The sequence below is a fragment of the Pecten maximus genome, chromosome 15 (genome assembly GCF_902652985.1).
Source record: "Pecten maximus chromosome 15, xPecMax1.1, whole genome shotgun sequence".
NCBI lineage: Eukaryota > Metazoa > Mollusca > Bivalvia > Pectinida > Pectinidae > Pecten > Pecten maximus.
The window spans coordinates 29,912,434-29,936,440 of record NC_047029.1 but is presented as its reverse complement, the minus strand read 5'-3'; the positions used below and the strand labels follow the sequence as shown (position 1 = coordinate 29,936,440).

Here is a 24,007-nt window from a genome sequence, read left to right as displayed (position 1 = left end):
ATAATCTGTGTGGTACAGTAACGTACAGGGATGTCTTTACTATAATCTGTGTGGTACAGTAACGTACAGGGATGTATTTACTATAATCTGTGTGGTACAGTAACGTACAGGGATGTCTTTACTATAATCTGTATACAGTAACGTACAGGGATGTCTTTACTATAATCTGTGTGGTACAGTAACGTACAGGGATGTCTATACTATACTCTGTGTGGTACAGTAACGTACAGGGATGTCTTTACTATAATCTGTGTGGTACAGTAACGTACAGGGATGTCTTTACTATAATCTGTGTGGTACAGTAACGTACAGGGATGTCTTTACTATAATCTGTGTGGTACAGTAACGTACAGGGATGTTTTACTATAATCTGTGTGGTACAGTAACGTACAGGGATGTCTTTACTATAATCTGTGTAGTACAGTAACGTACAGGGATGTCTTTACTATAATCTGTGTAGTACAGTAACGTACAGGGATGTCTTTACTATAATCTGTGTGGTACAGTAACGTACAGGGATGTCTTTACTATAATCTGTGTTGTACAGTAACGTACAGGGATGTCTTTACTATAATCTGTATGGTACAGTAACGTACAGGGATGTCTTTACTATAATCTGTATACAGTAACGTACAGGGATGTTTTACTATAATCTGTGTGGTACAGTAACGTACAGGGATGTATGTACTATAATCTGTGTGGTACAGTAACGTACAGGGATGTCTTTACTATAATCTGTGTGGTACAGTAACGTACAGGGATGTCTATACTATAATCTGTGTGGTACAGTAACGTACAGGGATGTCTTTACTATAATCTGTATACAGTAACGTACAGGGATGTCTTTACTATAATCTGTGTGGTACAGTAACGTACAGGGATGTCTTTACTATAATCTGTGTGGTACAGTAACGTACAGGGATGTCTTTACTATAATCTGTGTGGTAGAGTAACGTACAGGGGTGTCTTTACTATAATCTGTGTGGTACAGTAACGTATAGGGATGTCTTTACTATAATCTGTGTGGTACAGTAACGTACAGGGATGTATTTACTATAATCTGTGTGGTACAGTAACGTACAGGGATGTCTTTACTATAATCTGTGTGGTACAGTAACGTACAGGGATGTTTTACTATAATCTGTGTGGTACAGTAACGTACAGGGATGTCTTTACTATAATCTGTTTTGTACAGTAACGTACAGGGATGTCTTTACTATAATGTGTGTTGTACAGTAACGTACAGGGATGTCTTTACTATAATCTGTGTTGTACAGTAACGTACAGGGATGTCTTTACTATAATCTGTGTGGTACAGTAACGTACAGGGATGTCTTTACTATAATCTGTGTGGTACAGTAACGTACAGGGATGTCTGTACTATAATCTGTGTGGTACAGTAACGTACAGGGATGTCTTTACTATAATCTGTGTGGTACAGTAACGTACAGGGATGTCTTTACTATAATCTGTGTGGTACAGTAACGTACAGGGATGTCTTTACTATAATCTGTGTGGTACAGTAACGTACAGGGATGTCTTTACTATAATCTGTGTGGTACAGTAACGTACAGGGATGTCTTTACTATAATCTGTGTGGTACAGTAACGTACAGGGATGTCTTTACTATAATCTGTGTTGTACAGTAACGTACAGGGATGTCTTTACTATAATCTGTGTGGTACAGTAACGTACAGGGATGTCTTTACTATAATCTGTGTGGTACAGTAACGTACAGGGATGTCTTTACTATAATCTGTGTTGTACAGGGATGTCTTTACTATAATCTGTGTTGTACAGTAACGTACAGGGATGTCTTTACTATAATCTGTGTGGTACAGTAACGTACAGGGGTGTCTTTACTATAATCTGTGTGGTACAGTAACGTACAGGGATGTCTTTACTATAATCTGTGTGGTACAGTAACGTACAGGGATGTCTTTACTATAATCTGTGTTGTACAGTAACATACAGGGATGTCTTTACTATAATCTGTGTGGTACAGTAACGTACAGGGATGTATTTACTATAATCTGTGGTACAGTAACGTACAGGGATGTCTTTACTATAATCTGTGTTGTACAGTAACATACAGGGATGTCTTTACTATAATCTGTGTGTGTTGTACAGTAACGTACAGGGATGTCTTTACTATAATCTGTGTTGTACAGTAACATACAGGGATGTCTTTACTATAATCTGTGTGTGTTGTACAGTAACGTACAGGGATGTCTTTACTATAATCTGTGTTGTACAGTAACATACAGGGATGTCTTTACTATAATCTGTGTTGTACAGTAACGTACAGGGATGTCTTTACTATAATCTGTGTGGTACAGTAACGTACAGGGATGTCTTTACTATAATCTGTGTGGTACAGTAACGTACAGGGATGTCTTTACTATAATCTGTGTGTGTTGTACAGTAACGTACAGGGATGTCTTTACTATAATCTGTGTGGTACAGTAACGTACAGGGACGTCTTTACTATAATCTGTGTGGTACAGTAACGTACAGGGATGTCTGTACTATAATCTGTGTTGTACAGTAACGTACAGGGATGTCTTTACTATAATCTGTGTTGTACAGTAACGTACAGGGATGTCTTTACTATAATCTGTGTGGTACAGTTACGTAGTTAATAGTGGCTCTCAGAACACGGCGGACTCTCGAGGTACCTCAATATAGGAATGTCTTAACTATAATCTGTGTAGTACATTAACGTAGTTAATCTCGAGGTACGTCATTATAGGAATGTCTTAACGATAATCTGTGTAGTACAGTAACGTAGTTAATAGTGAATGACAGAAAACTACTTACTCTCGATGTGTGTATTATATGTTCATATTATAATCTGCGCAATTTCTAAGGTACTCGAATCACACCACATGAAATAACTTTCAAAGCACTTTAATATCAGTATACCCAGAGGTGCCTGATTTATGTCTCACAGGAAATTAATTCGTGTAGTGTCTGAATGTAGAGAGTTAAACTGGACAGCACTTTCAGGTTAACTTCAGCAGCATTACAAGTTGGTGACGTCTTATCTTCAAAGACTTCCACTCATGAGGTGTCTTCGGTGTTATGGAATTTTTTAAAAGGGGCGATGTATGACGTAGGTGATAGAGGAGGAAATAATCATCCAGTAATAACAGCTATCGCATTTCAACTCATTGTACTGATTACGTCAGAGAGAAGTTACCAGTATGACAAGATTTATTTCTTCTGTAAAATTTGTTTTCACCTCACGAGTGAAAATCGCGTTAATTGCGGAATGTGCTTCACAGCGATAGTTCCCCCGTTTTATTGCTGCCGTGCAGGGCTATCTGAGGGCAAAATCATTGATTTGAATTACGCATGGATTCATATCGCCGGGTTCTCGTAGCCTTAGTATCACGTTAAAAGGAAAGAAACGGGTCTGCAAATAAAATCCGGAAATGTATTGCAATAAAATTGACCGATAATCAATTAGAGTATTCCACCTATTAACATTGAATTACTATAATAGGCATGACTTAATAAAAAGTATATTATGGAAAGATTCTTTATCAAATGTTATTTATCTATATTTATGTGTTTTCAACTGAGTGTTAAAATTTGATTAAAATTCCCCGTAACATTGTCATGTCATTGATTAGCGTTAGATTGGTATTTTGTATATATATATACACACATGCCAAATGTGCCACACACATAAATAATGGTTAAGCATTGATAAACAAACAACCTAAAGTTTGAAAATATTTTAATAACCACTCTATCAAATGCATATCGAAATGGTTCATTAATTTTGTATGTTTACGACCAAGGCTGGGATCCTTTGCCAGGCGATAACAGGAGGGGCTGTTCAACGCTGATAAGTTTGACGATCTAGGGAGAGTAGATTGGACATGATTGGGAGGGGCCCTAATTGGCAATGAAGCTGACATTTTGACTGATGACGGAGACGGTCAAACTGCATTAAAAGGCATTTTGGCTTTTGTACGTGGGGACTGTCTCGAGAGGCACTTTCGTTAGAAGTATAAATAGCTAAAACGTGCCTGTACTTTAGACGTTTTCCTGGCATGAGCTGATTGTGTTTACAAACGCTGACAAAGGATGTGGAAAGCAATTTTATCAAATCCTGAGAAGGCACAGGAAATGAGGTAAACAAAGAAGCGTTAGAAGATTGGGGTAAGGGAGGGGCAGTATTTACTCTCGAACAAGACGGTATTATTCTTAATATTGTATAATCAAATACTAATTGTAATTCTTGCTTTTCAATCTTTTTTACCTATAAGTGATTCTAAATTAAGCCAAGTTCAGATTTATTTTATATACTGATACCCTGTGCCTTATCACATTGAATAAAATCCGCAGATTGGTTAATGAATTATTTAAGTATTTCATTCCAAAAGAAAAAAATCATTGATTTTATTGTTTTTTTTAGAATGTAATTGTCTCTACTTCGGCAAGAATATTTTGATTTATATATTTCATCTGCTTTTCTCGTGACACTGTTGTGTATTTCACGGAACCAGTAGTATATATCGGACCATCGGAGAAAGAAATGAACAATTCTAAAGGATAGTTAAAAGAACAAATAAAATATGTCTTAATCAATACTGCTAAAGCCTTTGATGAGTACCTTACACAGTTAATTATTCCACTGACAATTTTATTGGTATCAATTTTCTACGTTATCTACTCATCCAAGTTTGCGATGGCTTTCCTCCATTGGCGAGTCAGGTTTATGACCAGTTCAGGGACTATTATCGCCTGTCCCTAACATGCTTTTAGCCACTCGTGTCTGCCCTGCTGTTCCCTATAACAGGCCCTTCCAGTGCGGCTGCTGGATCTCCCAGTCTTGAAAGCTTTTCCCTCCGTAATCGATTCCAAAAAAAAATCATTCGTTATTGCGCTGTCATCCTATGGTATTCACAGCATAGCAAATTACATGGCTCCCCGCGAGCAATTTTCACTTGGAAATACATCAAGCCACTTTACGGAATGTGGAACCAGCTCTGAGAATGGCGTTACACATGGGACAAGACATTGTCATGCAATAGGATTGACTGGTTGGTTTATCCCACCGCCACCGCCATGCGTACACACCCTACCCTGTCAGGCATACCGTCTCCCCTGACGGGGGAACACTACTGATGGATCTTCGCGCCGATCACGCGCTCGGGAGCACGCTATATTGATGGAACTTCTGACCGCCAAGAAAAGTCTGTCTGTGTTGTGGGTCATCTTATTGTTAAATCACTTTATCACAATGTGTGTATTTGAACGCGAGTGGAGAAGTAAACTGCATAATTAATCATGGCACTAGACTACACTGCCTCAAGTGTTACTGTCTGTGGTACATTATATCCTATTATGGACACAACATATTTTATTGAGGATTCGTTTGTGTGAATAGTGTGGTGTTAATTATAGAGGGCGCCTTTGACTTGAGTTCCGTTCCGGCAGGTTTCCTGGAAACATTATCCATCGTGGTAGGTAGAGTACTCTACTTTCAAACAAAACTGTTAATGGACAAGCTTTCATTTTAAGTTATTTGTTTATCACAATCATTATTGATGAGGCAGGGAACTACACTTCCAAACCAAACTAGCGATTGATCCTGTGTCTGCAATTCCATAAGGCAATATGCAACCTGTTTGTCATTCCACGAAACATGCCAGTGACAAACAAGCGTTACTGCACGTGTATGTCTATGTTTGTTTTATGTGTGTATGTGTGTGGTTTTGCTACTTAAATCAAACGCCACCGTTTAATTATCAATTTATGTTACTTCAGATTTAGAATATATAGATATATTTTAAAAAGAAATAAGATTATTAATTAAGATTTCGCTGTGTATACTTTCAAAATACAAATGTGAAAGGTGTACTAGAGCATTGAGCTGTGACACTGTTTCGCCTGCATTGGTTTGACGCCTAATTCAGAGCAATTGCATTTGTTTACACCGGGGAGAACTAACCAATCAAAACAAGCAGTAATGTGCAGCAGGTCCAGCAATCGATGATGCAATTTTCAGATATTGTCGCTTTCAAACGAGAGCCCAGCTCCGCGTACGTTAGAGAGTGAAATCGTAGCACCTGTTTGCATGCCTTCACTCTACAATTATGTTATCTGCTTCCTCCTGCAGAGGGTAGAGAATGAGACCGCTGGGAATACATCTGCCTAATTGCTATTCAATCTACCGATACATGCGACATTTTACTGGAGCTCTTTGATGCATTTTCCATGTTTGAACTCTAATGATAGAGTCATTACATAGCCACCTGTTACAGAGCTTTTAAGTCTTTTGATACATAGATTAAAATCTGTTTGGATATTGGACATTGTTGGCCTAGTTTACTGCATATTTTCCACGTAAAGCATCACACACTTACATAATATTGACGACAGAATAGGAAGATCAAGAGTAAGCATGTCTTTTTAAGTTCTTATTTAAAACATACATAAGAAAGGAAATATAAAGCCAATCCTGATACAAACAAACCGTTGCTGCAATATATTAGACATCAAACCAATCAGAACGACAACACGAGTTCATACATAGGAGTAATGAACGTTAATCAGCAGGTGTTTCGGACTGTAATCAGGTGTTTTAGAAGTGTGGTTTACGGCGTACCATTTGTCATGATTTTGATCTCCAAAATTATACTTTTACATTCTATTACACATTTTATTTAAGAAAGTTGTATAGAAACAGTGAAAAAGCTGGCTGTCAATCATTGACGTTGTAGCGGATTAAAGTTAAATTTAGTTTTAACAGACCTTTACATGTTAGTACCAGCCGTATAGTTTAGATCATTATTGCATAATCACAGTTTTGATTCTAACATATATTATCAGTTTGTGATGTCAAAGGAAGAACGATGCTGCGGCATGTTACCTTTGTATGACATGCGCAGGAATTTGTTGTATATATCCAATGTAATTATTACCTTTCTTGAACACCTGTTCTCGTCGCACGTTTTCCGCCGTATAAATGTGCCTTTTGTTTATAACCTTTCTCAATCTATTGATTCTGAATAAGGATATCGGTTTCATGTATACGGCATTAATAAACTTAACATAAAGAAATGCCGTTCAGGGATGAAATTGGAACTTTGATATATTATCATTAGCAATGCATGTTGGAATTCTGTGAGAAAAAGTTACCTTTTACAGGTTGGTAAGGCGTCATTTGAGCGATTTGCCATATATGTTTGATAAAAAAAATCAAAAATATTAAGCCAAGGCAAAAGAGAGTTTACCTATGATGTAAACTAAATCGTAAGTCCAGTAAATCGTAAAAAAAATCCTAAGTCTAACAAAGAATTGATAAAACAAGGGAGACCAGAAACGTACACGTGGAATAAGTGCCTATGCAAAATCATAGTAATGTCACATTCCCAAAAAGAGAACCAGGGCAACGGGATCATCAGGCATAACGAGGAGTACTGATCATGACTTACTTCATATAGCACAGGAAAATAGCTTCTCCCTGAGATGTGATCCCGATGTCTACCAAGTGGTTATAAGTAATAAGAATATGTAGAATGTGATCAGATATGCGCAGCATGTGAACCACATGCCGAATTGTCTGCTGCAAAATTTTATAGATTATATATCATTTTTTAAGTTATACACACATAAACATTGAAATGTTTTATTGCGTTGAGATAAAATGAGGTGTACATATATCGGAACATGTCGAACGATATTTCAAAGCACTATGCAAATAAATACTAATAATACTCCTTTTCAACAAACTGTCACGTGTCAATATATAAAAATACAACTTAAATATTTACACCTCAGTAGATAATGTTAAACTAAAATAAATAAGTCGTGAATGTTAACACAGCGCTGAGACTTAATGAAGTCATATAAACAGCTGTTCCAGCGTTGTTTGTTCTCAATAATGTAAGATGATTCATTCACGAGAATTCCCGAGCTATACCTGTGTATATCAGGATATAATCAGGTTTGTTTATTATGCTGTAATACTGTACAGGTGCGTATGGTAGTGTCGATATCTCGCGGACGATTAGATAAACTGAAGCCGAATATAGCTATATATGTCTACCTGTGGAAGGCCAATCATCTGTTAATGCATATTTTGTGCAATGAAATGAGGAGAACGTTATTCAGGTATTCTGGTGCATACAGTATGTATTTTCAGTGTTTTTCATCTGCAATAGAATATTACCTACATAGAATACATTTCCCCCCGATACAAATTAACTGATATACTTGTAGATTTCTACCACTGCCCTTCGCTGGATGCGCTCCCCGGGGAAATAGAGCACTACCTTACTAAGCCATATTCCTCCACTTTATACATACTTTACTTACTGTAAACGTAATTATTTAATTATTTTCGCGGGGGGGGGGGGGTGTGTGGTTAATTTTGCGATTTCAATATGTAAACTATACACGTGGGGGTAATTTTCGCGATCGATCCACATTCGCTTGTTGTTCAAGATTACGCAAATTGATATCAAAATAACACGCGTGGGGGGATTTTCACGAACAAAAAGAGTCCGCGTAATTAGCGTAAATTTCCCCCTCGCGTAAAGTGCAACGTTTACAGTAACTTGGTTGAGATTTATTGATACCAAGGCAGTAGCTAAAATGTTATGTTTTCAGTGCAGAGAGGAAACCACTGAGCTAGCTAGAGTAAGCCAGATAAAAGGCCACACTACAATGGTCTCCTACCTGTGATAGAAGACTCTTAAGCTAAGTCAAGGTTTACTACCAAAGACGTTTCAATCTACTATGAGAAAAATATATGTTCATAATCATGACCTGATTTCTGTCGATAACATATCCATTTGATTGGTAACAGTCGAATACCTTCACGAATGTTATGGTACAATTTATGACAATTTCCTCGTTTAGTGCTGAACCACTTCCAAATCAAACTGTTTTTGTCTCCGGTTGTTATCCTAGTTTAATACTTCTTTTCGTGTGTTTTTATGTCCCCATAGTGTTGTGCTTTCGTATTGATTTCCACAGTTTCCAGATATTGTACGTTTTTGTCGACGCTCTAGTCCTCTTAGAGATTAAATCCCTGTGATATTGATGGCTGCTAAACTTTGCTGGTGTACTTAAATTATCCCATGTTACCTAGACTGGCCACCAGACCCTAAGTTTTTTGTTAAGAATTGCCAAGCTAAATTCTAATACTAGATTATCTGCCCCTAGTTTGAAACTTAGAATCAGACATATCCTAGGGATCAAAATCATAAAGCTCAATTTTATTTATAATTTTAATATTCTAGAGACAGGGGGCCAGTCTAGCCGTTACCATGTATGCCAAGTTTTACACGAGTATTTAATGTACTTTAAATAATTATTATTTGCCAAATATTATATATTTTGATACAATAAGGAACAAGGACATTCATTAAGGCCGTTTAAATTGCCCTGACATACCTTCCTGATTTTAAACGTTTAGTCATTATTCGGGATATTTATATAAGTATAATTAAATCTTTAAGCCTACTTTATCTATAAATTTGAAATTCCACTAGATTTTACATTCGTGCATGTCACTCATTGAGATGTTGAAAGATATTGCTGGTAATAATCAAACGCAATATGTTGCTGGAAATATTTGATCAATGTATTATGGTTTTGATATTTACAATTATGATATACATGTATATTAATAAAGGTAATAAATTACTTAGCTTTATAATGATATCCGAGGAATATATGCTATCTGATATACAGGTGCTACATTTATATATCTACATACAAAAACTATTCGCTTTATTTATAGACGTCATGTATTGTTTTGTTTTTTAGGTAAAAGATGCTACCTACTGCCAAAATGAAGTTGTCGGAATTGAATCCACATCTAATATGTGTCCTGTGTGGCGGTTATCTTATAGACGCAACGACCATAATGCGATGTCTACATTCATGTGAGTAATCCTGACAATGAAAAAATAACATTCCCTTTGTTTGGCGGATTTATAAATATATATAGATATTTATTTACAGAATATAAATAATTCCCGAAGTACGTACTTCAGCAATCAAAATTTTATAAAGAGATTATACGAGCTTATGAATTACTGACAATCATGTACTAATGAAAGGACGCCAGATTGGTGAGGATTACTTACCGCAATGCCGGTGACCATTTTTGTTGTTAGGTAGTCGTACACGATCTGATAAAACGTTTTGCTCCTAACTGCTCAGGTAGGAAATAATCTCAGCGTGTCTATTTCGTTGCGGCAGATGTTACCGCAGCTACAATATAATCACATACGCGCTCGGAACATACATTGTAATGGTAACATGGAAGCATAACCGAATACGTGATAACTGAATAGTATTTATATTCAACACAATACCAATTGAAAAGATATTTAAATATCTAACTTTCATAAGGCGATTATTGCAAACTTCCTTTTTCATTACTTAAAAACTGTGAGTGTGAGTATTACTTGAATTAGACAGGTAGGAAGAGGCTGACGAGCATTATACTTTCACAAAATGTTTGCCATGCTAATTTTACCAGAAATTATTTCATTAGGATTTTCAAATTGATGTTCAACTGTGATGAGCCTAATCACCTTATAAACAACTTGGTCTTGAGCAAGACCAAGTGCATATGATACATTGTGTTGGTAATTAGATTTTAAGAATAGTAACGCTAATGACAAAGGAAGACAATTTTAAGGAATCGTGTCCCTGACACCGAACTGACAATCTTCGGCACCTAATCGCCTAGCCAGAAATACTCGCAGCCTATACCACTGCACCACATCCACGTTCTTTAAAGGAAAGATTCAATGGCGCAGTGATGGTAAGTCCGATACCCTGACATGATCAAAGTGACAAATCGTCTGTTAGATGATACCTGGATCACACTGTATATACATGCATGAAGGCGAATTGTACAGATATTACATATATTCAACACAATACAATTACGACAGGAAATCCAAATCGTTAACGTTCGGATCGACAACACATGGTGCAGATGAAACATTGTATTAATGATTAGATATGTAACATGAATGAGGAAAGAATACAATTCTGTGACGTTTGATGTCGTCCTTTTATTAATGCATACTAATAGAGTAGATATATAGATTACAAAGAGAAATATGCACACCATTCACCTCACCGGTAAACATGTTTATGTATTCAGTACAAAGGAAGCGTGGGAAGTTAATAAAACATGGACTGTTTATAAAATCACCTATAATCTACTAAGGGTTACTTAGTTATCACTAAAACACATTCATTAAGTTCAGACTGAACTTTAATATCTGTCTAGCATTGTATACGGGGTCAGTTTAATTCCATATATCCCCTTACTTGTCCTTTGGGGAAATATAGCGCTATATTTGGTGTTTTATAATTGGGCGATGCCAATATCTTGATATTATCTATATTAGTTTACTATCGAGACTCATAAATATTTAAAGCACACCGCTGTCTCCCCAATACACATTGATTATATAGATAACGTGGGAAATGGCAATAACCAGGATACCTACCTACATTACTTATCTGGACGACATGCAGAGCGGTTAGATGACATGTAATGACAGTGTTTTAATCACAGTCCCCTTTGAAGTAGGCGTTTCCTATTACGCAAGTGTAACCAAGGTATTCAACAAATTTATAAGATAAGTATCTTTATTAACTTGTTTATTTATTTATCGATTTTCATCAGCATCATACAATGAAAATTTTTGCAGCTTCACGAAACGGAATTTGTGACAGATACAGCACCATCTTCACAAAACACAATCAATGAATTATTAATTTCATTACCTTAAATGTACTGTAACCTGTTTCGGATAATGATAATATGAAATATTGATACATAATGGAAACTTGGTGAATGAAAGCAAGAACTGAAACACGAATTTGTTTCAAATATTGTTAGACTCATTGTTAATGTTTCGCTATACGGTGAGACATGATGCATAACTACATATTCTTGTTTATAATCAGAAATATATTGTTATAGAACCAGCAGAAAGGTTGAAAAATATTTCAATTTTTTTAATTGAATGTTATCCGGGTTAAGTATTCAATTTACAAAAAAACCGTCTCCCTAGTGCACTTATTCAATCAGCTTGGGGTTAATGTTTGTATTTTGTTTTAGATTACACTTCTGGTTATAACTAGTTATAGGTTACGTAATTTAGTCATTCTCTTGTGTAACTACTTACATACATTTGTTAACTAATTGAAACATTTGAGTAACATATACACTTAAAATACAATCACAGAGATTGTGATTCACCATACATATATTCGCGTGATATTTATTTTCAAGCATTTCAATTTCTCCATACTCCCGTTGGGGGTTTCACACGTTTGGTCTCTATCGATCACTGTTTGGTCTTGTTAAGACGAAACAAAATTGTCTTATAAACGATCCGTTACTTTATTTGAATTTAAAGGTCCTTTCCACGTATATGTCATATCTACCTTCATTTTATACACGCAAGAAATAATACAATAGTGTAAACTTTACAGTTTATTTGTTTCGTTTAACAATAGAAGACAATGATAGTGCCATGATTCTTATGATTAAATTATTAGCAGTCATAATCCGTAATGAATATTCGATAACCCATTCACCAGACAAGCTGTTTGGCCGATTGGTTAGGTACGAAGAAAATTCAGTTTACTTCGAAAAAGGGTTTTAGTATATGTTCCAATATATTATTGAAATACGAAATATGAGCATAATCAGCAATGAAAGAATATACCTAAAAGTTGAACTAGATAACATATATGTCTATCAATGTATAGACGGATAGCCGAACAACACTCATAAAGAGACAAAGAGTTACAGCAGACGTTTACAATTCCATAACACTTAACTTCGCTTCAGGGGGATCGTGTATGCTTTATGATATAACTCTCTGTAGTATTGTCCTTTTGTGTTGACTTTTCGTGTTGTCGTTTAGGGTGGATATATATATATATATATATACAGTAGTATACGTATTATCTTAATTGATATCTTATAGCGAATGCATTCGACATTGGCTAGCCATTCATACAGACAACATTGCCCTTCTAATCGTCCTTTCTATTGCTGTACGTGTTTTATTGCGTTTTAGAGATAGTATTGCCATGTTGGGAGTAGTATAGTAGTTTTTCCTGTGGAAGTCGATTGTTAATGTTATTTGTTGGAACCACACTTGTAATTTATATGTATGTCTACCTAAGACACCAAATTATCGTCCTTCTCCAATTATGTCACTGGAGGGGGAGGGTAACATGTCACGGAAAATGTAGTGGCACAGCGGTAGGGGTTACATAAAGCCGGTCATTAACCAGTCCGATATCTCTCAACTCATCGCCAACCGACATCATAACTGACCTTGCAGATAGCCCGATACAAGCCATACACTAGTCATTATCTATTTTGCTGTGTTTCCCGCCATATTCCTTCGAGGAACTACATGACCTCTCCGTACCCTTGGTTCGGAAGACAAGCCGTTCCATTTCATGTGCATTCATAATGTAATTTGTTTGTTTTAACGAATGGGCTTTTATGACCACGGATATTGGATGTGAATGTCTTTCTATTCTTTATCATATCACCTTCTACTAGTACTCATTACACGTTTTGCTACATATATAAATTATTATATGAAGTAGCTAATGATTTATGATATGCTGTTTAAAAGAGTTGACAATCGTAAACTGAACTAAACCACCGCCGCCTTATTTGGAAACTCTTCAATGCGGTTAAATGGACAATAAAGAAAAGATGTTCTTTGTACAATATCATATTTTGACATTGTCTCTATATGAAGATAACCCAACCCAATGCGTGTAATAGTCGATGTTTACGAGAGGTGATTAGGGCTTGCGCAAGAACACTAAAGGCGGATATAAACAGAACTACTTGTCTAAAAATAAATCGGCACTTGTAACAAAAATATATCAATTTATAGATTATAGGATACATAGTTTGAAAATAAAGATATGTGTCATATTTTGGAAAATAGTAATGAATCATTCTGAGGGTAAAGAAAATAAAATGTAATTTACAAATAAAAACTATCTTGTTCTAAGCAGAAGCGAAAGAGTTATTTTGTCGTCTGCAGCATATATTTATTGACTTCGTGAATCCAGCTGCGACCGATCTCTTCGGAGGTGTCTATGTCTGAAAGGCTGGACGAAAACACAATATTGAGGGTGTTGAGGCTTTAACTGAATTGGGAGAAGTTGTCAAATATTGAAAGAACACTGTTAGAGTCTGACGACATGAACATGCGACCTCCCGCGAATCCGAGACTTATCTTAGATTAGAATATGCATCTTGGATTAACTTCGATGCATGCACAAATTAAAAATAATCCTTAGACATAAACATGTTTTATGAAATATTCCTCTTCTAGAAAAATGGCATATTCAAGCTTTCACAATCTAATATCGTTAAACTAATTTTATCAGGGTTCGTTCCTTTCTTGTGTGACCTACTTTGAGTTTACGGACACGGACAATGTCCCTGGCAACATGGACACTCTGTCTTCCTAATACGGACATGCCATGACCCTGAACTGCCCAGTCGGTTATCCGCTCTGAACAGTAAGCGGATTATTTGTCTGCATGTACAGACGTAGTCGGATACAAAGTGGGATGCTCCAGAATAAACATGTTTCCTTCTTGTTCCATCTATTGTACAGAATGAAAGAGACTGATCAATCGAGACTTAGTTAGATAAAGCTAACAAAGCGGCTGATTAACATTATTGATATTCATTACATAATTTATATTTTTTTAGTTTTATATACCGTTTTACCACAGCAACATAGCCATCTAAAAGTGGTTCACACATTATTTTTTTTTCATAAATATAAATTACTTGGTCTTCGGCAATCAGCTAATATCTTTTTCAACTCCCATGGGAGCGTGCAGTCGGAGCCGCCATTTCAGCGCTAATAGCTCACACAGTACATTTCTTTCACTGCCCTACAACATCGACTGAAACAAGACGAAGTATAATGTAAAGCCCTGCATTCTACCACTAGCGTGCCACTCTCAGAATCGGATATGGATATACAAGCTACATTTTGCCTCTACTTTTATTTGTCTTCTGATTTATGTATGTGTTTTGTGATTTTTTTTACACGTGTTTGTCAATTTGATAATTAATAAGACTTTGCGTATATGTATACATCCCACAGTAGAATTAGCTAGATTTGTGCGTGCGTGACCGTTTACTATGACAATAGAATCGCTGTAATATATATTATACCTGTTTGGGGAAAATACTTGTTATTGATGTTTCTTTCAGAAAAAAAAATGTCGTCATTTACGAAAATGACACAATCTGGCCTGATCTAAATGAAATTATAGAAAGCGAAAAGATTGCTTTAAATTGGTCTAGGTAAAACTTTAGCTTACGCCATTGATCACCCAAACCAGCATTGATTGTGTGTTCTGTGCGAATATTCTTTGTCATCATTTCTCCTTTCATTTCATCAATGTATTCTCCATGGCTGTGATGATGTGATAACATTTGCCCCCATCAAGTGATCCTAGTTCATTTATACCGTACAGCAATGAGGCAATGTACTCTTTATCATGGTAAAGTCATTTCACTACAGGCTTCGGGTCATGTTACATCTATTATCTACAAGGTAACGCTGATATGATTTCCCTAGAATGTTTGGATTTAATAACACCAATCACATTTGTAGAATTATGTAAAACAAAAGACAAACTAATAAATCCTTGTTATCAATCTAGAACTCTTTATCGATTTTGTTCTATAGCTCCCGCGTCAGTAACAAGATTTGTCTATCATGGGTTGTACGGGAAGTGTACATGTAATTGCCGGACATTATCGGGTCGGTTCTTTCCGGAAAGGCCCTTGTCTTTTTGCCAGACGACTTCGGTATTGATTCATTCAACAGTCCAAATAATGTGATGCCGTATTGGGTGAAATATGGGTCTACTGTGCGTATCACAATCGCGGTCAACTCTGGGAAAAGGCGGCAATTATATGGGTTAAATGATGCACGTGTTGTTACTATTATCATACGTCGTTAAGACGATCATGATTGTCTGTGAATATATAAGCTAATTAAATGCCTGTATCTGATACTATGATGATCAGTGTATATCAAGGTAATTGTCAGTGGAAATGTTTATATGTAAGTGAATACTGTATATATCACCTAGTCTGAAAAGTCGCAACAATAACGTTTAAATAATTCAGTAAAATAACAGGATTTTTTTATCAGATAAAATTATACGGTGGCGACCACAATCAGATGTCGTCACAGTTTAGTTTGTCCGCAACCAGGAACGTCAATCTAAATCTGTCCATTAAATATGCTACCCTTGTTTTAGGAAATGTCAGCGGGAAAATATCTTTTACGTGGGTATAATTATATTCAATAATTCAATATTCAAAGCTATACTTAATTTTCTCTGGGGTATGAATTCAAATTTGAGAAAAAGACATTAAAACGAAAACGCTTATTCTTGCGGAACGCCTGCTCTCGATGTACTATTTCAATCATCTCCATATAATTCAGTATTTTGTTCATATTTTGCCTGCTTTTATTACATATAATTACGAATGATCTTTGTCAATTGAGAGAAAAACAGGAAGATAAGAAAAAAGTAAAGATGAGTCAAAGGGCCAACTTTATTTATTAGAAAAATTAGTTTAATCTAATTTGCCGAGATTTCCGATATATTTTTTGTCCAGTATTGTGGCACTTATCAACTGTGACGCAATTTCCCCTTGTTCTGACTAGGCTGTAACATATGGTGAAATGTATTTATATATATAAATGTACATATTTGCGTATGCGGACGCTGTAGAACGAGTTTAACAGCTGTAATTCAGTAACACTCACGAGTAAAACACAGACTTCGCATGGTGCCTAATATCGCTCCATAATGTATTAATTTGGTACGATAAGAGGATCATCGATCTATGCAGCTGCCGTGGAATCGAGATATATTCCGTCAGCTTAACGATATATCCAGAATTCATTATGAATGTTTTCATTTTGAATAATGAGTTTACCATTCTTTTCTGTTTCTGTTTTACAAAGTTTGTTGTACATACATATTTCGTTAAAAAATACACAAGTCCACATGTTTAGTTTTAGCTTAAGCAAAGTAACAATGCTCCTCTTTGTTAAACAAACAATTAGGTCAAGCATTGTCAACTTCGGATGTATTACAGTGTAACATGAATTGTGAATGAATCATACTCTACCACCATGTAAAAGTAAGTATATATCCATGTCCAATGATTCGAAATGATATTAATTTGCTAGATATACGAAAATACCCATTTCTGGAAGGCCTAATTTTCAGAGAATGTAAATTCGAAAATTCAATATTTTGTGTTCTTAAGTTGAGAGAGTTTTCGGTAACTAGACCCAGATGTAGTTAATAACAAAGTCATAAAGTAGGAATTATGTTGATCGGTTTGTCATAAAAAGTCACTTGGTGATCCCGCAGGTCTACATTTCAAAGTTTAAAACTACCTAGACGTAAATCTATTTACATTATATGTGCCATGAAGCTTACGAAAAAGCTAATTTAATATGGGTTTACATGACTTTCATCGCATCAGTCTCTGGAAAAATATTTATTTATTTATTTATCTTTTTTAGCTCACCTGGACCGAAGGTCCGGTGAGCTTATGTCATGGCGCAGCGTCCGTCGTCCGTCGTCCGTCGTCCGTCCGTCCGTCCGTCCGTCCGTCAACATTTGCTTCAAATCGCTACTAGTCAAAAAGTTCATATTGGATTTTGACCAAATTTGGCCAGAAACATCCTTGGCAGAAGGGGAACAGATTTTGCATAAATGATGACTCTGACCCCCGAGGGGCCAAAGGGGCGGGGCCCAATAGGGGAAATAGGGGTAATTCCTTTAAACCGCTACTAGTCATAAAGTAATATGAATGGATTTGAACCCAATTTGGTCAGAAACATCCTTGGGGGAAGGGGAACAGATTTTGCATAAATGGGGACTCTGACCCCCCGAGGGGCCAAAAGGGCGGGGCCCAATAGGGGAAATAGTGGTAATTCCTTTAAATCGCTACTTGTCATAAAGATTTGAATGGATTTGAACCCAAGTTGGTCAGAAACATCCTTGGGGGAAGGGGAACAGATTTTGCATAAATGGTAGCTCTGACCCCGGAGGGGCCAAAAGGGGCGGGGCCCAATAGGGAAAATAGAGGTAATTCCTTTAAATCGCTACTAGTCATAAAGTTATGAATGGATTTGAACCCAATTTGGTCAGAAACATCCTTGGGGGAAGGGGAACAGATTTTGCATAAATGGTGACTCTGACCCTCGAGGGGCCAAAAGGGCGGGGCCCAAAAGGGGAAATAGAGGTAATTCCTTTAAATCGCTACTAGTCATAAAGTTATGAATGGATTTGAACCCAATTTGGTCAGAAACATCCTTGGGGAAGGGGAACAGATTTTGCATAAATGGTGACTCTGACCCCCGAGGGGCCAAAGGGGCGGGGCCCAATAGGTGAAATAGAGGTAATTCCTTTGAATCGCTAGTTGTCATAAAGTGATGAATGCATGTTCTAAAAGCAATTCTTGAGGTCTTTCAGACCTTAGAGAGTCTGGACTTCATTAATCTGAAAGCAGTTCGAATTACCACACTATAACCTTATATAGCATTGTTAGAGATTAACAAATAAAACAAAGTGAATATGAACATTATTTTGACATTTGGCCTAATCCAACCAGGTGAGCGATGCAGGCCCCATGGGCCTCTTGTTTTAAACACAGATAGGATTTTACTGGTTTCATGAAAGATTAGATGTATCGTTCTCTCTTTCAGGCGGTTTTATGGCACATTTCCACCTTTTCTGCTATTCACTTCAAGGTTCTGGGGAATTACACGCGTATTTTGATACTGAACAAAGCAAATATTACACATTTATGAGGTCTGTCTTTATAGCTGACGTACACTGCACGCTTTCACCATGGAAACATCTTTTCACAAACATCAATGGTTATATTCTAGTATATTATATTGCCAATATATTAAGGTTGTGTACCTTTAAACTATCATTATTGTTACTGGTTCATTGAGATGCTATGGGGCTATAAAATGTATCTAAATGTAGCTGGCGCTGCTAATCATTTCTGAGGAAGTTCCATATTTTTGGAATTGGAAATTGATGTTTTGTTTTCCTTCAAATACTTCAATGTTTACATTTTAGTGTTATTAAAGAAATTCCGAACATGTGAAGATATTTCATCAATTTCGTTTTAAAGAATAAATATGACAGTGAAGCCCGGACGTATGTCAAATTCTGTTTCGGAATTGCGAGATGATTATGACAGCACATTTGTTTAAGGAACCTTTTAAATATGACCAAGAACTACGTAGTTACGCCTTAATTAAGTTTATGTCGGTATCTGGATAACAAGAGGAAGACATACTATCGATACAATCAATTGATTTAATCAACGTCAGCACCATTCTACATATACATGTAGTATCTTGATTACATTTAATACCATACGACATTTCATGAGAGAGTCTTTAAAGTGTTTTTAGTTGTGCGAACCTTTCATATAGTTTGGGTTTGTAACACAAAGCTCAATCAAATGGCATTTTACAGATTTTAAAGTCAGATTTTGGAGGGAAAAGTAAGCTGGAGTCTGCCATTTTGTCGCTGCATATATAATTCCTGCCGCAACGGCATTGTTCATTTTACGAAGTCACAATGAATTCCTGATTTGCGAAGCCAGGAAAAATGCTAGTTATTCACGCTAATTACACATGGAAAGTCAATTGAAAACATATTGCAAAAGTGAGTACACTGGATAACAGGCCGATTGTGTGTTAAATAATGGTTTTGATAACATTTTAGTTATTTACCCTCGAATTGGGTTTAATTGGAACAGTTTTTACGACGTACGATAAAATCAACTATAGAAACAGCATGAATACATAGCATTTCCATATATACAGTATATGATATATATCAAACAAATAGTAACTTTAGATCAAAACGAGCATTTAGAGGATTTTATAGAAACGTCTGATTCATTATTAATGACGTCATAAAAGAACAATGGTATTCTGGTTTACATAATGCCAATTTAACATTACAAATGAAATGGTTTATAATAAATCTGTCCGCGTAGTATACTATAAAGAGTCTAACTGTATTGATACAAATCTTGAGAGTGCTATTTTATGTATCCTGTATACTCTAAATAACTTTTTTAATTTCTTTGTGTCTGATCTGTACCTGTAATATATATACATGTATACATCTGGACTGTACAATATTGTTTTGTATACAATTTAAAAAAAAAAACTTACCTTGGCAAATGAATGAAACCGTTCAATTAAGAACATAATTTAAAATGAAAATAAAGCAAAACCGCACAGTCTCTTTCCTATAAAAGATAAATACATATGGGAACATGTTGCATTTAATAAAGACAATAACGTAAATAAAAAAACCTCCCATGCATCGTATGTGCCTCGCTAAGAGAACTGGGATACTAGCCAAGAAAAGGGATGTAAAATAGATTTTTTCAAAAGAGAAAACTGGCAAACTACGTGATGCCTCAGAAACGTCTGACATCGTCGTTAAGGATGTAATCTGCAATGGCAGTACTCCCTCGCTCTATCATCTCCTAGCACAGATACTCTATTGTTTTCTGTCTCAACAAAACGATAATATGCATAATTGTTTTAGAGATATATGTTGAGATAAAGCTTGTCAAGTACAGCTTTGTCGGGAGATAATGTCTCTTAAGAAAAACACAGAATACCGTGTCCTCCAAATGTTCAGTTGAAATATTTGACTTTTACAGGAGGACAAAACTATCATAGAAGCATTTAAGTGTAACTTTAAAGGTTAATATACTGCCGTTTGAATTCGATACTTCAACTGACAATTAAGACTGCATACCTGGATTACTTAACAAATGAATCTCCATCATGAGAATTTTGCTAATGTTGCATTTGTCAAAAATTGCTAAATTTATATATATTTTTTGTTTTCAATGAGAAGAAAGTACTCGAGGTATTATATTTTTAGCAGTGTAATGTTTCAAACATATAAGCACTGTAAACACTGTAATTTCGAGAAGTCAGCATTTTGAATTTGCAATTGTCACTGACAATTGGAATCATATCAAGACCTTACAATAGTTTCGATTTTCCGTTGGGCGTATTATATAAGAATAAGTGAAAACTGTGTTAAAGTGGCTTTTTATTGGGAAAATAAAATTACACAAAAATTAAACTGATAACACAGCAGACGAAATTACGCAAACAAATATATTGAAAAATAAAACGGCCACGTCAAACTATAAAACTTGTGTAACTATGACGATTTAATATCAAATTCAACGATAAATCTAAACATAGCAATGCTAATCTTGTTGGACACGTGACACATCTCTGAAGCTGCTCATTATATTTGTTTTTTTATCTTATTTGTTGCAGTTTGTAAAACGTGTATTGTCCACTATCTACAAACGAGTCACTATTGTCCAGTATGTACAGGTCTGGTGCACAAGAAGAATCCATTCTCGGAACTAAGGTGAGTTACCACCCACCCGGTTCTCTGTTTGAGAACGTCGCATTAACTTGGTTTTATATTTCAAAAGTCATGAAAGCGATGCCTGTTCATATTTCATAGACAATAAATGTCTATTGATCATGTCGCTTTAAGCCGTGTTGTCTAAATTATGCTAAATAATGACAGAAGTATATCTTCCTAGATCCAGGAAATAATAGATGATAATAAAAGCAGCATTGGAAAAATAACTGCTCACAAAAAGAGGAGCACGATATGATTTCTTAGTATGCAAATACTTAATTCCGTTTTATGTTTGTTTTGTTATTGTATAAAATGGGAAACAACCTATTCATGTTTTTGTTTGATCATAATTACCCTTTGTCCGAGATTTAACACATTCAAGTCTTAATAAATTGTACTGTTTTGTTTTCATTTTATCAGATCAGACCATCTTCTGCAGAACATTGTGTATAAAGCTGTCCCTGGATTGTTCACAGGTTTGTGCTATATTCACCAATTTTCTTATTACATGTATTCCATTTCACAATTGCGATTTTTGAGAAAAAGACCAATGGATTTCATCCTTATGATTCATTACAGTATAAATGTGAATGTTATGAACAAAAACCTGGTAGCTCCAGGAAGATCCGAAGTGTGCGGTTGGGCCCAACCAAGGACTGTGTTTTGCATGGATACTGAGATTTAATATTGAGATTGCCTACATGTCATGGGCGATATACTTTACCCCAATTTCTCAAGAACTTATGCGATGGGTTTCTGTTTGGTTATATTGAGGTAGTCACCAGTATACAATAAAGAAACTGCACCTAAAAATGAGACGGGCTGTTCACTAGGCGATTACCCCAGCAAACAAAACGAGATTGCCAACCGTCTATGAAGTTAGATAGATAGACAAGGAGTTCTTTACGTCTATGCTGTTCTGCTGTTGGTTTATGTAAAGGTCAACATATGCCAGTTTTATATTATGCGACAACGCCATAATGGGCATCGAAACAGGGCAAACTGATTTTGTTGTCACCTTTATTATATCGGTTCACTGTATAACAACATTTTTGTAACGGCGAAAGTGAATTGATTATTTCTCCATCCATCGACTATTTTTTTCTATACCCACGATCCATCATTTTGTAGTTCGACTAAAATCTTAACCATGTTTGCACGAACATTTTTTGCACTCTTGTGAAAGCTGAATAAGATATCTGCCCCTTGTGGATAATTACCTGCCCCTGATGGATATTATGTTTGAGTTGTCTTCCATCTAACTAGTTGTTTCTGAGTACAAAGTGGAAAGAATTTCTCTTTATCCCAATCTGCAGAGGTTTGAAAAGTACTTCGAAGTCCCGTGATAAGAATAATGTTGTTTGAGTGTTTTTAGCCTCGAAAAATGCACTTTTGTCGAAAAAGCAGTCTTACTGATCTGCCAAACACGGTTTATCAAATATAGAAGTACTCTTCCAGGTCGACAATACTCTATTCACCTGAACACACCACGTGTTGAAACTCCACCTAAATGTCAACATGCCATGGTGTCTAACCAAAGGACTATCAAGGTGTATTGACATTATAGGTGCCACGATATAAATTCCAATTAACTTCCTAAAGCCGACAGAATTAATGTGAATTTGAAACAACATCAAAGTTTGTCAAGTAAACAGATTTCAAACAAACATGCAACACGATACACTTGTGATCAAATAATGTATTCACACACACGTGTGGAAAAATGTACATTTTGGCTAAATCACGAAAATTGTAAAGCTGTGACAAAATGCTTACCTTGTGGATAATATCTTACTGTCTGAAATAATGCCATTTATTTATGGCTATTTAACACTGTATCTTGCATCAAATACCAAAATATACAATATATATGTAAATATAATCTTTAATATGTAAACAAAAGGACAAATATAATAGAATACAACAAATATCTAAATGAATGAAATAAAACTAATAATATTGATTTATATCATGCATTTACATCTACAAGAGTCATATGGAAGAGTTAGGGATAACAATTTTAAGATTTTGTGAATTATGGAAAAAAGAAAGATAAATGCATTTAAATTCGTAAAAATGTTTGTCTGAATAATATACCTAACAATTATGGAGCATAACAGGATGTATTCAGTTACATACTGTTCAATTAAAGATTACATATTGCATTTCATATTACATACACATATTACATACACATATTACATATAGAGATTGTCCTGCTATTGCTGTGCATAGAGAGTGTTTCGTCATATGACATGCTACGTCTAGTTTTTGAAATACTGACTTCACTGTCCTTGGAATGTTTATGTCAGGAGTATGAAATAGTTAAACAAAAATAATTACGCTGTTGAAATGTAAATATATAGGTAATGAATATTTAAAAGAAGTAATATGGTCCTAAGACACGTAACCCTATCGCTGACGATCTTAATAAAGCCTGGTAAATATAACTTTATTC

At 35.6% G+C, this 24,007-nt stretch overlaps 1 protein-coding gene across 1 annotated transcript in view; it reads left to right on the top strand.

Annotated features, from left to right (window-relative positions):
* LOC117343809 (protein suppressor 2 of zeste-like) overlaps positions 1-24,007 on the top strand; it is a 45,273-nt gene that overhangs the window by 8,938 nt on the left and 12,328 nt on the right. The window contains exons 2-4 of the mRNA XM_033906324.1: positions 9,796-9,914; positions 21,453-21,549; positions 21,970-22,025. Of these exons, the coding sequence (XP_033762215.1) occupies positions 9,803-9,914; positions 21,453-21,549; positions 21,970-22,025 (265 nt within the window). The 5' untranslated portion in view covers positions 9,796-9,802. The remainder of the gene's footprint in view (positions 1-9,795; positions 9,915-21,452; positions 21,550-21,969; positions 22,026-24,007) is intronic.